General features: G+C 30.6%; 1 protein-coding gene across 1 annotated transcript; it reads left to right on the top strand.

The window, feature by feature from the left end:
• The first annotated feature begins 624 nt into the window (after positions 1-624).
• LOC130805019 (E3 ubiquitin-protein ligase RING1-like) lies at positions 625-9,776 on the top strand. The gene is made up of 2 exons (XM_057669618.1): positions 625-1,879; positions 9,493-9,776. Exon 1 carries the CDS (start codon positions 855-857, stop codon positions 1,866-1,868), a length of 1,014 nt encoding a protein of 337 aa, XP_057525601.1. The 5' UTR covers positions 625-854; the 3' UTR covers positions 1,869-1,879; positions 9,493-9,776.
• The last annotated feature ends 8,830 nt before the right edge of the window (positions 9,777-18,606 follow it).

Raw genomic sequence — 18,606 nt, 5'->3', positions numbered from 1 at the left:
CTCCGCGGATCATTCGGTAGTTTCACGTGACTAGCCCACTTTTCCTTTTTTAAAATAAATTGACAAAAAAACAATTAAAAATTAGCTCAAATTGTCGTTTACGAATTGAAATTTTTTAGCTTTGAAATTCCTTACCTTAAATTGAATCTATTAGTGCAACTTGCTAGAGTACAAATTTTTAGTAATAATCGTGTTATAGAGTAATGTAAAGTGTTTTATAAAACTTTAAATCTAAGAGCATTTTAGTTAGTTTATTTTAGAAAAGGTGACAACTTAATAAATAGGGGGACGACTTTTCAGGGTTGAGTTTGCTAAAATCTATTTACTTCGTTTTGAAATATTTGTTACATTTTAATTATAGACATCATTTATTGTTCAAATTTATTTTATATATTACGGCTAATGTGTAAGTAATAATATAGTGAAGTGGGATCTTGTTTGAATCGTTTAATTGTATACTTTCATTATAGTATTAACTTTTTATGTTTTAGCTATGCATAATTCAACATATAAATAAACAAAATAATATATTAAATTATGTAAAAAAAATCAAATGTAGCAAATATAATAAAAAAGAAAAAAAGAGTATAAAGTTAAGTGACGGACACATTTCAGATTTGAATAAATGTCAAAGTCAAAATGTAAAGAGTTTCGTAGAATTTCCCTCACGTTCAAAATTCAACCACATAATGTAAAATCAAGAATCATTCATCTAATACTAGTATCTTCTGGAATTCTGTAGCAACACAAATTGATTCAACCAAAACCCATAAAATCCCCATTTCTATTGCCTACACCATTCTAAAATTCTCTATTCGCTCTCCTGCAAATTGGCATCAACATTTCCGTCAAAGATGTCGTCCGCCGGCGTCGCAATCGCAGCATCGCAATCTTATTTCTGCTATCAATGCAATCGCACCGTAACCCTAACTCCGCTACCCAATTCTGATCTTTCTTGCCCCAATTGCAGCGGGGGTTTTCTTGAAGAATTCGAATCTAATAACCAATTCCATCCAAACCCTAACCCTAACATTGGTCGTTATATCTTATCGCCCGACTTTCCCGATTCTTTCTTTTCTCCATCCATCACTACTGTTAGGCGTGGGCCAGTTGTTATCTCTTCCTCAACAATCGATTTCGAAAACCCTAGAAGTTTTTCTCGTTTTTTCTCTCCCACTCCAACTTCTCCTTCGGGGTTTAATGCTTTCGATTTTCTCCAGAACTACCTCCAGAATCTTGGCGGTAATGGTGCGAATTTACAATTCGTTGTTGAAAATGATATGGCTGAATCGAATTTTAGAATTCCTCAAAATTTTGGAGATTACTTTTTGGGGCCGGGTTTGGAGCAATTGATTCAACAGCTTGCTGAGAATGATCCAAATCGATATGGGACTCCACCGGCTTCGAAACAAGCCATTGATGATCTACCTGATGTTGTGATCAGTAAGAATTTAGTGAATTCGGAGTCGAATTCGTGTGCTGTGTGTATGAATGAGTTTGAATTGGCTTTGAAAGTGAAACAGATGCCTTGTAAGCATTTATATCATTCTGATTGTTTGGTTCCTTGGCTTCAGCTGCATAATTCTTGTCCTGTTTGCCGGTTTGAGTTACCTACTGATGATCCTGATTACGAGAACCGAAGAACGAGAGGTGAACAGGGTCAGGGTTCCGTTCCATCATCGGAGGGTGGGAATGCTGGAGTTCAGGGAGGAAATCGGAGTGGCGAAAGGAGGTTTCGAATTTCGTTGCCGTGGCCGTTTAGAGGGCTCGGTAATTCTGGAGGGACCAGTGATAGTGGATCCAGTTCAGGGGTTCAGCAAGGTGGTAATGATGGGCGTTCGGAGCCAAGGCAGGAAAGCTTGGATTAAAGCTGAGGAAGGTATAATTTTAAACTTTGTTTAACATTGTGCTTTGTGATTAGGCATTGCTCTTTTACTTGCTTGTGAGATGTTGTTTGAGTTGACATGGGTTAGCTATTTATTGTACTGTTGGTCTGCGAAAATATTTGTGAGGGGGGATTTGTAACCTGCTTTGTTCCATTTATAAATTTTTAATACTACTACAGTACTACTCTTTGAACAACTCACGATTAGTATTAGGGTTTTTCTAAAGTACATGTTTTATTTATTACTCCCTCCAATTCAGCACTAATATCCTATTTGCTTTTTGGACACTATTCATCTCTTACTCTTAATTTGTATTTTATTATTAATCTACAAGTTAAAACATAGTCATGTGGAATTTTATTTGATTCGTCTCAATGCAAGGATTATTCATATTAACTTTCCATAATTTTTAATAATGCACAATTAGAGTTATTAATAATTGAATAAATGCATTGGATAAGGTGCATAAAGTAAATGGGACGTTAGTGCTGAATTGGAGAGATTATTATTATTATTATTATTATTATTATTATTATTATTATTATTATTATTATTATTATTATTATTATTATTATTATTATTATTATTATTATTATTATTATTATTATTATTATTATTATTATTATTATTATTATTATTATTATTATTATTATTATTATTATTATTATTATTATTATTATTATTATTATTATTATTATTATTATTATTATTATTATTATTATTATTATTATTATTATTATTATTATTATTATTATTATTATTATTATTATTATTATTATTATTATTATTATTATTATTATTATTATTATTATTATTATTATTATTATTATTATTATTATTATTATTATTATTATTATTATTATTATTATTATTATTATTATTATTATTATTATTATTATTATTATTATTATTATTATTATTATTATTATTATTATTATTATTATTATTATTATTATTATTATTATTATTATTATTATTATTATTATTATTATTATTATTATTATTATTATTATTATTATTATTATTATTATTATTATTATTATTATTATTATTATTATTATTATTATTATTATTATTATTATTATTATTATTATTATTATTATTATTATTATTATTATTATTAATAATAATATATAATATTTGCAGAGTAATATTATGAATTTTTAGGATTTGACTTGTGTGGAAGCCTGAGCTAGTAGCCGCTGTATTATAGTTTGAATGAAGGGAGAAGAGTACTTTTTAGAGGATTTGCTAGACCATACTTATTTTAAGGACTTAAGGTTTTATTTTATTGGTTAAGAGCTTTTATACCTTAAATCATTGAAAGAAATAACATGCAATCATACAATATATAATGAAACAGTTGAATAATGACAAATATCAATTTCTTAAAATCTTGCCGGATGGATTAATTTAATTGATTATGTTTTCACTTTATTTTTAAAATTAATTTGAAGTTAAATAAGATTAAGTATTCATAAGTGTTTTTTACATCAATTCTTGAAACAGATAAAAATTCTAAAATAAGGAATATTTATATATTTTCCTTTAAGAAATGAATATATATTTTGGTATGCTAATATAAATGGTAATTAATTTCATACTATTTATACTATATTTATTTAATTAATAATATAAAAAAATAAATAAATATATTATATTTTAAAATTACATAATTTAATAGAATAATATATAATTTTATTGAATTGTCATGTGGGACACAGAAAGGGGGTTTAGATGATGAATTTAGGGTATTGCATTCGATAAACGTAACTAAATGTAATATACATAATGCATTTTGTTAGAAAAATGTCATATACTGCAAGGCATTCGATATTAAATATGTATTTATTGATATGTTATGTTCATTAAGTGTTCATTTATGTATATGTCAATTATGTTGTCATTGTCATATTGTTTTCGCTAAAAAGTCATACGGCAATGCATTCAATATTCAATATGTCTCTATTGATATGTTTAATTAGTGTTCATTCATGTTTATGTCAATTATGTTGTCATTGTTTCTATATATATGTTATGTGTATTTAGTGTTCATTCATGTATATGTCAATTATGTTGTCATTGTATCTATTGATATGTTATGTTTATTTAGTGTTCATTGATTGATGTATATGTCAATTATGTCGTTGTTGTCATATTATTTCGCTATTTGTAAATAAATAAAATAAATTTGAAAGTAAATACTTATCATACTTTGAAATGTAAACCGCTTAATTAGCACAACCCAATTTCATTGGCATATATTCTAGTATTAGAAAAATTCACCATAAATGTCACAGGATATAGACCACCTATCTTTGTTCATACAAGTATTAAAGAAGTGTAAAGGAACTAAGTCAACATAAACTATAGATCTAGGGCATGAACCACTGGTAAAGAAACATTTTTTTTACTGTGGAGGGAGAGATTATATGCTGGTGTTGGTGAGAAGGGGTGGGCTAGTGGTGCTATATTTGTTTTAATTGAACTTGATACTTGTAGAGGTAGGAAATGCATGATTTATGTTCCCTTGAGAGTAAATTTTTGTATTTACGTTATTTTGTTCCATGGGAAAAGAGAAATTAAGAAAGTATATCGTAAAGATATTTATATGAAGGGCTACTCATTGGTGAGGTGGGAAAGGGATTTGTTTTTTTCTTGGATATTCGATTAGATACAACAACTTTTCATTATCTTGATGCCATTAAGTGACTCCTTGTTAGTGATAACACAGAGGTTATGATTTACCGTTGGTAGTGAACTTCATGCAACTTGACATAAATAAGATTTTGGATTAACCCACTCTTTAATGGATCAAAAGGATTTGATCCATCAACTACTTTATTTTCAGCTAGTTGCAATTTGCCTCCATCAATATCTTAGGATATTCCTTTTATGTTCATCGTTGTGATTCTAAGTTATCAAGAAATGGGAAAGCTCAATTTTGGATCAACTAACAGTAGGTGTTTCCATTCTATCAATCAAGTTTTTGTGTTATTATGTTTGGCTCTTAAAAATTTCGTATTGTGTGCTAGGTAGGGGTGTTCAATCGGGTCATTGGGTCGATTTTTTATTGGGTGTTTCGGTTCGGTTCAAAATTGGGTGTTGTTTCCACATTGATTTAACATAATTGTAAGTCCATTTTTAAGTTGGGTTAAATCAGGCTCGGGTTACAAAGTTGAGTGAATATCGGATCGTCTTGTCTGTTTTGAATATGCCTAGTGCTAGTTGTGTTTGATATCATGAAGATGCAACATGCTTTATACCCTTTTTGAGTTGAAATGTATGCTAATTTTTAAAACATGATGAAACTGAATTTAGTAGCTTATGCTGCTTTTATGCAATATTAATTTGTGAAAATGCTTTTCTATTGCATCAAGAACTGTGAATGCTAGTTTCTTTAATTATATTGTGGAAGTAATGTTCAACAATTTACAACAAGAACAATACAAATTTCTCTAGGGGCCTTTTGCGCCTTGGTGAGCCTTGCATTTTTAATAACTTAGTTGGTCGTCCACATAGACTTTTCTTCTCCATATTTTACAATTTTATTCCATCTCATCCTGTAAGTCCAAATCATTTATATTCACATGTGATCTACCTCACCCTCCTTTTGAGTTCCTTGAGTTCTAGCTCTTTATTCTTGTATTTTGATTCGCTCATATTGCACATGCCCAAACCATCCTTGGCATAAAAAATTTATGCTATTCTCAATATTTGAGACTTTTAAAATCTTTTATTTCTTTGTCTCAAATTCTAGTCCTCAAGGTATGCCCACTCATTTATTGAAGCATTTTTATTTTCGGAACTTCCATTTTTAATTATTGATTCTTTCTAAACCCGGAATATTTCGATCTAGTAATGTTGTTCGATAAAATTTGTTTATTAGCTTCAAGGGTACACTTCAATGACAACCACATAATATCTCAGTAGCTACTCTTTAATTTTTCCACCCACACTTAATTTTGTGTGTTGCAAGTTGATTGTTATCCCCATTGCTCTAGAATATGGACCAAGGTTTTTGACGCATTCACTTGGAGCGGTTTCTTTCTCACCAAACTTTATAATGTCTCTACATATCTCCTTTATGCTAAAGTGGAACTAGGGAAGGCAATGGTCATACTCGGCTTTGATTATTTGTCCTTCGACTTTGAATCGGATACACTTCCACTCGGAGTCAGATTATGCATACTCCAACTTTGCTCTGACTCGGACTTCCACACCTTTGATGGAGTTTGGATTATTTTAAAATTTTATTCTTATCGATATTATACTAATGATTTAAAACCATAAAAAAACTAATAGTGTAGTCTTTCCAATACAACTTAACAAAGAAAATATGTTTCAAATTCTAGAAGCGCAATTAGAATCGTTAGAATTGTATAGAATCGTAGAATTGCAACTAGAATTGTACGAATCTACCGTATCTACACAATTTAAAAAATACTTCACATAAATGCTAAATTGGGCCTTAGCCCACCCAATCAACTATTTATCCCTAGACCATAATTTCTACTTTTTTGCTTTCTAATGATTAAATCGAGACTTTTGATCATAATATAAATTCTTTATGAACAGCACGCTTGAAATTTGGGACTCTTAGCTTTTTAAAGAAAATTCTTGCTACGTTAAAGCTGTTTTTGGATGATTAAATTTGTGTTGATAATTGATAATTTTTGAATTATTGACTGAATGTTATTGAGTTTTTTCATTTATTGTTATGAAATTGTTACGATTTTAAAACTATTACAATATAATGTGGCTTTGATAAACCTATAACAAGATCACTCTATTTGCTATTGCTAATTTTGTATGGAGCATTATTACTATATCTACTTGGTGTGTTTGTTTTACTAAATTATTGATTATGTGATTAGTGTATATCTTTTTATGTTTGTGAATTCATAAAAATAATAGAAAAAGGATACAAATAAGAAGAAAACATGTATTTTTTTAATAATTACGAAGTTTTAAAATTTAAATGAATTTTAAGTGTTCTTTAACAATAAAAATGACTAAACAATATACATAAGCAATTACAACTTATTTATGCAAAATTTTTGAATCATTCTGTTCTATGATTCGATTTTACGATTCGGTTCTAGGAGATGTTTTCGATTTAAGTTAAATTTACGCTCTTAACATCCTTGGCTATAATTTACATGATTTCTCGTTTAATATTCAATCATGAAACCAAAAAATTACATTTAAAACTTTGAGTATTATATTATTAACTGATATTAAAACATAAGCTTTGTGTACTTGACATAATATGAAACACAAATCAAGCTTAAGACTTTTTACTTGAATTTAAAATTTAATCTATGACTCAGATTTCAAGTATGCAAATTTGGTGTCAAAAAATTTATTTTCATTTTATTTTTAATATGAAGTTCGAATTTATTCAAATTAAAAATAGGTTTAAATTCGAATTTAGAGTCGTGTGTCGGTTGTCGGGTTGAGTCGAGTCAGAGTCAAATCGAAGTCAGAGTCTGGTCGGAGTATCAACTTTTTTATGAGGTCTTACTCCGATTCGTCTCCTAATCGGACTCTATTTATATAATTGTATTCGGACTCGAATATTTCTTTTGTTGGACTCGGATCAGATTAAATTCCTCGAATCGGATCAGATTTGGGGTAGATTTGGACTGAATTGCCATCTTTAAGTGGCAATTCATGTACTTCATCTTATTCCAACGTAATTTAAACCACCGTAACTCCAATTCTTCTCTCTATCGTTCTAACTTGGCTTTTGTGCAAAGTAATTTTGAGCTTTTATGGAACATTTTTGTAATCAAAATTGCAATTTTGTTGTTTCAGGCCGAAAATGACATTGAAAAAACTAAGTATGGCCTCATGATTTAAAAGGTTCCTTAGGTTATCATGTGTATATTCGAATTGTTTGTCCTTACTAATATTCGCTCCCCTTCGTTTCAACCATTTCCTACCTCAATATAGCCTGCAAAACTACCCTCCGTATCCCATATTATTTGTTAAAAAGATTTTGGAGATTGAAAAAGCTGTGTTGGCTGCACATCTCAAATGCCCATTCCCTCTGTTTTTTAATTTCCTCAATACTTTGAGCCCTCTAAATCGACTGTGCGTGAGGGACATGCTATTTTTGCTTCTGGCCCTGGTTGAGAGCTTGACTTTGATAAGTTCCTAAATCCTTTAACCCATACCATGCATGAGCTTCTGCTGCGTCATAACTGTATATCTTTCTATTGCTAATGGTAGTGATAGAACTACTTGTGGGTAAAGACTCCCACCCTCAAAAATCTTTAAGAATGTAGTATATATAGTGTAGTTTGACATACAAATTATTTTGATTCTACATTTGAGTAATAATACTCATTAGTTTAGCTTGTCTATAAAATAGAATGCTCAAAACACCCCGAAAATTAGGTGTTTAAAAAAGACTTGTCTGACCCGACCCTCTAACCCGAAGCTTTAATGGCTGGTCATTTTCAAGAGAAAAGAAAAAGTCCCTAAGCTGGGTCAAGGCATGGGCCACAAGTTAAATTATTTGGGTACCTGTCAGACAGGAACTCAAAACTTTAGTTAAAAATATTGGCAGCAGGCACCAGCTGTAAATGAGTGTAAAAATAACCCTATTGCCTAACCCCACCCTCATTTCTGATTTTTCTTCTATCTCATTTCTTATAGCGCTGTTTACCATTCAATAACTGCCCATTTCTGACGTCTTCTCCCTAAGCTGAATATATGTCTCTCTTCCATTTAATTCAAGAATTTTCAAGCACGGTTATCACTTTCGTTCAATGTCAATAGTGCAGATAGTAAAGTCCTTATAGTCAAAGAGCTTTGTGTGTATTTGAGAAGGTGTCTTCTGTCTGTACTTCTGACTTGTAATTTTTAGTTAATGACTTCTTAACACTTTTTTTTGTCTTTTTCTGTAAAAAGGATCATCTTGTCAATATATTTTTTTACACTGTTTGAAAATCAATCAACGATTCAGCATAGCTCTTCATGGTTTTTGAACTGATAATTGTACTTCATTCAGAGTATATACCAATAAGTCTTAAAAAGAAAAAAAAAAACATAAAAGAGTAATTTAATAAATCACCCACTATTATGCCTTGAATGAATATTAAAACCCAGTATTTAAAGCTACCAGTTGCCACATATATTCTACCAGTATAATCTGTCCAAATATGCACACACAAATTGGGTAGTCGGTGTCGCGACCAGCATTGTCCGGGTACCTGGATAATTTTGGGTTGGGACATGGAGGGTTCAAATAACTAACCGGCTTTCCTAGTACAAGGGTCTTCGGGTATTCGAAATGTCGGGTATTTGGTTATGAACAACCCTACTAAATACATCATAAGCTGTTGAGTCTTGACAGGTTTTGAGCCCCTCGTCTAAGTTTGTTGTTTTTTGTGATGTTAATATAAAATTTTCTCACCCTGTCTTACCTAAAGTACTTCGTCTTTGCAGCCCCTGGCCTCTTGTTTATGTGATCCTGTGTGCAATTTGTTCATTTGCTTCAGTTGTCAAATTTTGATGATTTAAAATTTATGGAAGTTGATCCTTGATTGGTATTAGTTATTAAGTTGTTTTTTCTAAACATTGATGTTCCATGCAGATGTCTACCAGAGTTGTGTTATCTGATTGTCTTGCTCGGAATCACATTTTTGGGAGATTTTGGATGACGCTTCCACAATGTATCAAAGTTCTAGTATTTTTGGGTCACATTTTATTTGGGTTAGAGTGTGGGTAGCAAAAAATGTTGCTGGATAAGAAAGTAAAAGTATTTTGCAATGTTGATATTCATTGTTACTGTGATCTATTTGGTCTTGTGTTAGAGTTGTACATATTTAACTAAGAAATGATTTTTATGTCCATGTTATTTGGTCCGTTATGATTTTACATGATTCTTATGGGGGATTACTGTATATTATTGTTTTTTACCCATTGAAGTGGATGTTGAACGGATGATATTGTCCAACATTTGATGGATATTAAGATTTATGATTCATGAAGGGGAAAATTTGAACGAAATATGCTTTTTGTTCTAAAAAAGTTTCGGAAATAATCTTTCTTAAAATAAGCGCCTCCTAGTCTAATATTAAGGTTTGGTTATACTCGTTGCTAATAGCGGACGATTACTTAAACTGAGTCAAAAAAAGTCGCCCAACTAATCGGCTATTAGTGGGGGCGATCAAGTTGACTTTTGTTGTCTTTTTTTGACTGTCGTTAACTTTGGATATTAATAGCCCGCTGTTAGTAACAGTGGATTTTTTTCCAATATACTTTAATCTAAGCTTTTGTTTGTATATGGTTAGCTATTAGTAACAATGGTCGATCGTTAACTATGAGGCGCTTTGTTTGGGATACAAGTTTTCTCGAAACTTATTTTGAGGATATTTTTTAATAAGTTTAATTTTTTCAAATTTTTGAAGAATGGTGGGGTGATTAAACATTCTAGTAATTTATTTTTGGAATATTTGTTGTGAATAATTCAATCTATTTTTCATTACCTGTAAATAATCTTACTTTTAAAATTTTTTAATAATTCAACTTTTGCTTTCAATTTGTTGCCAGTGGACCCTTTAGAAAATGACTTGCTATATTAGGTTATCTCTCATCTATTGATTATAAAATTTTAGCGTGTAAATTTCAACTTGATCATTAAATTTTAACATGTAAATTTCAACTTGATAATATAATACATAACCGGTTGGTGGGTACTCAACCCAATGAATTTTGTGGCACATGACCTAACTCGGTTAAGGTGGGTCGGGTACCCGACCTGAATTATGTTATTTTTAAAAAAAATTGACCTACCATTTAGCATATGGGTCAGCGAATCAATAGGTCAAGTTAAGCGGCTCGGATTTTTTGAACAACCCTAGTTGATGGAATATGTATGTAAAGACAATTACTATTTATACAATGATCAACTTCATAAGTTTAAGAAATAATAGCAATTTTATTTAGCTTCTTGAAGTGTCTATTGAAAACAACTGAAAGCAAATATTGAATTATTAAAAAAAGTTTTTAAGTTGGGATTATTGGCTGGTAATGAAAAATAAATTGGATTATTATAAAGAAGTAAGAAGATGAGAGGTAACAACCTAATATAGCAACTGATTTCTTGAAGGGTCCATTACAACAAACTAAAATCAAAGGTTGGATGATTAAAAAATTTTCAAAATGTGAGATTATTAGAAGTAATGATTTATAGGTTGAATTATTCACAATAATTTTTCCTTTATTTTTCTACTCATTTTGTTTTATTTTCTTCTTTGGAATTGAAACTCGTTATTTTCCATTAATTACATCTACACATTTAAACTCTTTTATATCATCAACACAATTTTAGCTCTCTTTAGATAATATCATATCTATTTATTAAACCAAAGATAATTTCAAAATTTTTATTTGTAAAAATTTTCACTCTTTTCTCATTGATGTATAATACAGTAATATGAATTAGTTTCAATGAGCTTTTCTTCATTTCTATCGAATTTTTTTTTATTTTTATTTTTTTTTACTTTGTATGGTTTTCCTCTTTAGGAGATTGATTTTATTTCGGAAAAATTAATTTGAATAATTAAACTTTCATTAACTTTCTGTAATAATAATATTCATTTAGGGGTTTTTGTCTAGAATAATACTAATTTTTGTTTAAAGTATGCTATTCGACCAAAACAACAAAACAAAGGTAAATTATTGGTTAAACAAAAGTTATTATTATTGTGCGAAAATATACTCTGAGTGAATATTATTTATGATTAATTAAAAGTTGATATTACTATACGAAAATCAACAAAAGTTTATTTGCGGTAATTATTTCTTTGAACTTTCTGATCTTATATCTGTCCACAAAATTATTAACTCATTTGATTTCGTTATTTCATTTTTCATCCAATTTGTGTTTTCTCTCATTTTCCAATTATAAGTTAATATCCTTTTATTATAACTCTATGTGGGGCCGCATGTAAAAGCGCGGTGTAATACCTCAAAATTTATAGAAAAATAAAATAAATGAATAAAATAAAATAAAGAACAACCCGTCTTGTATGAGACCGTCTCACCATGAGACGACCCATATAATTAGCCCATTTCTTTAATTGATTACGTTAAAATCGTAAGTAATCGTTTTAAGGTTATAAGTAATTACTCTAAGACTATAAAAAATAATTATTTTAAAATTATAAGTAATCGCTTTTATGTTATAAGTAATCACTTTAAGACAGAAAAGTGTATATTGGGCAAGCTCAATAGAGTTGGACTCACTGTGAGACTGTCTCATTTAAAAATTAGTGAATAAAGAATTAATTGTGAATTACAACCTTCAAGTTTAGGGCTTTTGCGAATGTTTTTTTTTTAATTACAATATCGAAAGTATCAAATTGACCACCATTTAAGTCAAGTGACCGTTGACCAACCCAAATGACCTTTGACCAACCTAAATGACAGTTGACCATTACTACTCATCTTTGACTTTTGTTGACCAACCCTAATCACCTTTGACTCTCCTAATTACCAATTGTACCCTTGTGTTTTAGCACTTTAATGTCGTTTTTAACTATCATAACCATATTTTTAAAAAACAGACGTCGCAGATACCCTTATGGAGTAACTCTTTCCAAAACCCAATCGAAACAAGTACTTATTCGCCTATTTTTCGGTACGTAGACCGAAAAAGATATTTAACGTCATTTTAAACCATCATAACGATATTTTTCATAAAAGTGTGTCACGATTACCCTTATTGGGTAACTCTTTCGAAAATCCGATCGAAAATTTTGCGGCACATAGACCGAAAAAGATATTTAACGATGTTGAATATCTTTTTCGATCTATGTGCTGAAAAATAGACGAATAAATACTAGTTTCGATCGGATTATCGAAAGAGTACTCTATAACTGTAATTGAGATGTCCGTTTTTTGACAAATATTGTTGTGATGGGTAAAAACGACATTAAAGTGATAAAACAAAAGAGTTCAATTAATAATTAGGAAAGTCAAAGGTGATTAGGATTGGTCAACAAATGTCAAAGGTGATTAATGGTCAATGGTCATTTAGGTTGCTCAAAGGTCATTAGGGTTGGTTAACGGTCACTTAGCTTGAATGGTGGTCACTTTGATAATGTTGTAATTTGTAAAAAAAAAAATGAATATTGAGGCTGTAATTCGCAAAAGCACTAAACATGAAAGCTATAATTCGCAATGAATTCTAAAATAAAAATAAAATATTTTGAATTTGAAAATCAGCTGTTACAAATTCCATTAATGACCATCAATATCGCTAATTATACTATTTAGAAATCTTTAATCAAAATTCCCTTAATCAATAATATTCCTTACTAAATTAAACAAAGAAATTTTCGTATAAATTGAGTCAGTTTCTAAACCCTAGACACACAATTCATCCCCCCTTTCTAAGAATTGGGTAAGAAACCAAAAACCCTAATTTCATTTATGTCAAACCCTAATTTGACCTTTTTCCATTAAGGTACGGAATAAGAGGAAGAAGATAAAGAAGATGAAGAAGAAAGACCTACTTGGAATGTATGGTAGACAAAAATCTTACCTTCTTGATTTTTCTTCCTTCCTTTTTCCCCTGTTCTTCTTCTAATGAAGAATGTTCCTGTTTCTTTTTCTTTTATTTCCTCTCTCTACTTTTTGTCTAATTCACGTAATATTTTCGTTGAAAAACCTTTCTTTCTTTCTTTTTTTAATCTTTATTTTACCGTTGTATATTCCCTTTGTTATTTTTTATCTTTAGCCATGTCTTTTTAAAAACCTTTTTGTTTTCTCCTTTTATTTTTATCTTTTTATTTTATTCTTTTGTTATTGCTTTTATTCCTTTTAATATTAATGACTTCAGAAATAAACTTGAAAAATTATAATTGTAATTTTAAAATATATACCTTTTGTCAAACTTTTACATCTTTTAACCTTAAAAGAAAATGGTTAATTTTTTTAAGGGGGTAGTACAATTAGATTATCTAACCTTTTTACATAAAATTATAGACGGAGATTTCGGAGGACCCATAGAAAACACGTTCTACTAGTTCCCATAACCATTAATACTTTTCCGTTACTAAAGCTAATTTTGATGTCCATTATACTCCAATCCGTTAACCAATATGATTCAAATTATATATTTTATACTTTGAAATATAAAGTGATTATATTATTATGATTAATATAGTGTTCTTGTGTTATACAACTTTTAAGACTTTTCATCTTTTATCTTAATATTAATTTTATTTAACTATGGTTATCTTTGGTTGAGATTTAATATAATAATAACGTTTAAAATGTTATATATGGAAAATAAATTGTATTGTTATAAAGTTTTCATGACGATTTTTTCTGGGCCGTTATAAAATTGTCGATTATCTCTCAACTAAAATTTAAGAGGAAAATGTTGCCCGTAAGGGTGTTGAACAGTGTGTCTTGTTAGATTAGTTTAGCTACCAAGGAGTCATATTATTTGCATACTCTATGTTATCATTGTGTCGTCTTCCTTCTATTATAGTAATTCAAGTAGAAGGGGTGTGCACATTAGGGACTTTGGTGACTGGCCATTATTATTAAGGTGATGACCTTTGTTGTAGTAGGAGGTTAATAGGGATTAGTCCCGGCCTACCAGCGTTCACATTTTTCTCTATATTTTAGTCTTATTATTGTAACCAATAAAATTTTAAAAGATGATAAATTATTTTCTTTTAGTTTAAATGGTTAAATCAATTATATTAAAAATTATTTACTGTTATTATTTTACGGAATGGAGTCGTATTACTCGGTTTATACTGATTTTTGTGTATTTTGTTCTCTTGTTTTTCCCATTTGATTTTGCAGGTTGTTCTAGGGGGATCTTAAGAGAGGGTGCTTAGAATAAACGCATAGAAGTTTTTTTTAGGCCTATCGTATTTTTTTATGTCACTATTAAGAACTTATCTATTGAGTTGTTATTTGAATATTTTTGCTTCTACTTCCAAATGAATAATTTTAATTTGGTTATATTATTGTCGTCCTTAATGGTTGTTAGTACTCTCTAAGTTAAATCTTGTTTTAAATAAACAAAAATCTTTAAGTTGTATGGATTTCATTTAGAGGATGTTACAAAGTAGTATCAGAGCGTAGGTTAAATATAGCATTAAGATCTTCACATTTTAACGTAATTTGGCTAATATTGAATCAATAGATATAAGGTTAAATTAAATTAAAGTAAATTTATATAGGTCTTTGAGAGCGGGATAAAATAATTTTTAAATTTACTCCTTTTATTTAAATGACTTTATTTAATTATTTGCGTTTTTGTATTTATTTTTTTAAATGTCAAGAATCAACACAAGGAAAAGTACTGGACTTAATACTAACTCTACATATTTGATTCGCATGAGATATGGAGAAGAGTTTTTTCATTATGTCCATCATTTGTCTCATGCTATTAATAGCTACCATATGAATGATAGGATGAGTCAATCCGGCTATAATACCCCCGAGTGACGAACCCATGTTTTGTTGTGTATCCTACCTGTCAAGGGCCCTTTGGCGGCTATATGAAGAAAGTATAATTGCGATGTGATGATTAACGATAGACCTAACACAAGTAGATATACGCATGCTGGAAGGTGGTTTTTAACTCTTGATTTCTTGAAGATGGTTTTGATAGATGCCATAGAGGAATGGCATTATAACGAAGAACGAGGTGAAGAAGAGAATTTTAGTAGTCGAATGTCCTACACCCATGTGACCGATGAAGAACATCTTCAATGGGGTGAGGAATAACGCATTTTTATTTTGTGTTTCTTTACCTTTTGCATGTAATAAGGTATCAGACCATAGACATAAAATCTTTTAGTATTGAAACGTTTCTTTTAAATAACTTGATTATGCAATCGATTATTATTTTTTGGATATTCTACATGGGAGGCATGAAATCTTACAAAAGGCTAGTGGTAGTAAATCATAAAAACATTTCCACAAAATACCGTTGTACTTTGGAATATTAAACTACATTAACTTTATGAACCAAAAAACGTTTGTTTTCCTTTATCTTGAGAAATTAACTTTTGTTATCTAATGCATTGGCTTGTAATCATGAGTGTAGAAAATTTTCAGACTTAAGGAGATTCATGAATGAAACAGGGGTGAAAAAAATCGAGGCTATAGTTGGATTAGCATTAATGGTAATGTGCATGAATTTCTTTCAAGGCAATGTTATCATCCTGAAAGCATTTTAGGACCAACTATGTTTTTGTTTGTTATTTGTCAAGAGGAAAAACAAAAACTCTCAATGAACATAGAATACCTAAAAATGTTCCACTATTTGGACAAATCATATTTACTCAACTATGCTCCAAATTGCTCCTTCTACCACAATAATAACCATGTGGCTCGATAAATACTTGAGATGTATTGAAAATTACTTCAAAAGAGTGAGAAGATCAGTGAGATTAATCACTAGTTCATCTGCATTTTGAAAATGGATGAAAGAAGATGAATGAAAGAGGAAGAAGATGGATGATGGAGAAGGGGTTGTTTTAATAAAATAACGCAAGGGTAAAAAGGTAATTTCTCAAGATAATAGAAAGCAAATGCTTTTTGGTTCATAATGTTACAATAGCATAATGTTAAAAAGTATAGTGCTATTTTGTGGAAATTTATATAACATTTACTACCACTGGACTTTTGCTATAGTTCGTGCCTATTATGTAGAATATTTTTTTTTTCTTTCTTCATTTAGATATTTTAGTTAACTTTCTTTACAAATTGTCTATTAGATGGTAATATTATCATTATCCTTGGTGTAGGTAACTTATGACCTATATTATATATTTTTCGCTCAGGCAGACGTCAATCCAAAAACATGGCTGAAACACCTGACCAATTGGCTGATCGTTTAAGAGCATTGGAACAATTATCCCAAAACTTTGGTCTTCTCTTCTAAAGTCAACTTAACAACAGTTAAGGAGGTGAAGATAACAAGGAATGATGGCAAAAATGATTTCTAATTTGAAGCTGACAATCTTCATTAGGCGAGAAGATCTCGCAACTTTAGAAAACTGGTTATGCGTTATAAAGAAAAATTTTTATACCTAGTAGTACACCTGAAAACCAGTAAGTTGATCAAGCAACTTTTTATCTACGGGAGGATGCTGATCGTTGGTGGAAACTCAAGAACCAATAATCCGTTCAAAACCCAATTTCAGTTGGGAAGATTTAAGGTCGCTATGAGAAACCACTTCTTCCCTAACCACATTAGGAGACAAAAGTGTTGTGAGTTCACTAGGTTCAATCAAAGATCCAATATGAGTGTGGAAGAGTACACTCAAAAGTTCATGGAGTACGATAGGTATTTCCCTAAAATGGTCCCTGATAATGCTATAATGGCTCAAAAGTATGAAGATGGACTAAGCTTTAAGATCCAAAAGAAGCTTAGTGGAGGTACATTATTAACTCTATTAAAACCCTATGCAAAGGGAAGTAACATGGAAAGAATCCTAAAAAGAGAAGAGAAAATTTTAGGTAGAAACAAAAGAAAGGACCATGGAGGAAATTCTCAAACCTAAGGTCAAGACAAAAAGGCTCGCTATAATAATGGAGGGAATAACCAAAATAACAGCAATTATAACTCCAACAATAACCAGGCTCGTCAAGGTGATTACAATAAGAAACATTTTGTCTGTAAGCGATGCAATAAAAGCACCCATAGTTTAAATGTTAAGGAGAGAAGATAAGGTGTTATGAGTGTGGTGAACCAGGACACAAGTCCAATTAGTGTCCAAAGGGAACTAACACTCACAAAGGACAAAATGGGGGGCTACAACAACAATGGGGGCCACAATGGCAACGGAGGTGGAACCAGGAACAATCAATTTTCACATCAACACAACAATGGTCAAGGACATGGCAATAATGGGGGGTCCACTGGTACTAACTCCAACTACAACATAAACAGAAATGGAGCAAGAGCCATCAATGGCAAGATTCATGTAATGAGTCGTTCCGAAGCAAGCAACACAGATGTTGTGACTGGTACTTTTATTGTAAACTCTTACCTTGCTTTTGTACTTTTTGACTCTGTAGCGTCACATTCTTTTATTTCAAAAACCTTCATTGAGAAACATGCCTTGAAAACCACAGCTTCATGTTCAGCAAATATTAACCATGTCCATGGGAGAGAGTGTTCCTTTTAATAGTATCTTTCAAAATATCTTCATCACCATCGCCAAAACCCAATTACCTACTAATCTTTACCTATTCTCTTTGGAGGATTTTGACGTAATCTTAGGGATAGACTGGTTATGCAAGTATTAAGAAAAAATTGAGTGTCATAAGCAAAAAGTTACCTTAAGCAGACCCTTGGAGAATAGAATACCTTACCAAAACAGCCCATCCGAATCCGGAACAAAAATCATCTTAGCCTTAAAACTTCACAACTACCTTAGAAAAGGTCACACCATTTACCTATGCAGCATGAAGGATGTGAGTAAGGAGGATAAGGATATAACACATATCCCTATTGTTAGAGAGTTCCCAGATGTTTTTCCTGAGGATATTCTAGAGATGTCACCTAAGAGAGAAGTAGCTTCAAGATCAATGTAGTCTTGGGGATAGGCCCTATTTTGAAGGCACCTTATAGGATGGCACCCGTAGAATTGAAGGAATTAAAGGTTCAATTAGAAAAATTGCTAGAGAAAGGTTACATAAGACCGAGTGTCTCTCCATGAGC

The sequence above is a fragment of the Amaranthus tricolor genome, chromosome 2 (genome assembly GCF_026212465.1).
Source record: "Amaranthus tricolor cultivar Red isolate AtriRed21 chromosome 2, ASM2621246v1, whole genome shotgun sequence".
NCBI lineage: Eukaryota > Viridiplantae > Streptophyta > Magnoliopsida > Caryophyllales > Amaranthaceae > Amaranthus > Amaranthus tricolor.
The sequence above is the reverse complement of the archived record's forward strand: the minus strand, read 5'-3'. Positions and strand labels throughout refer to the sequence as shown.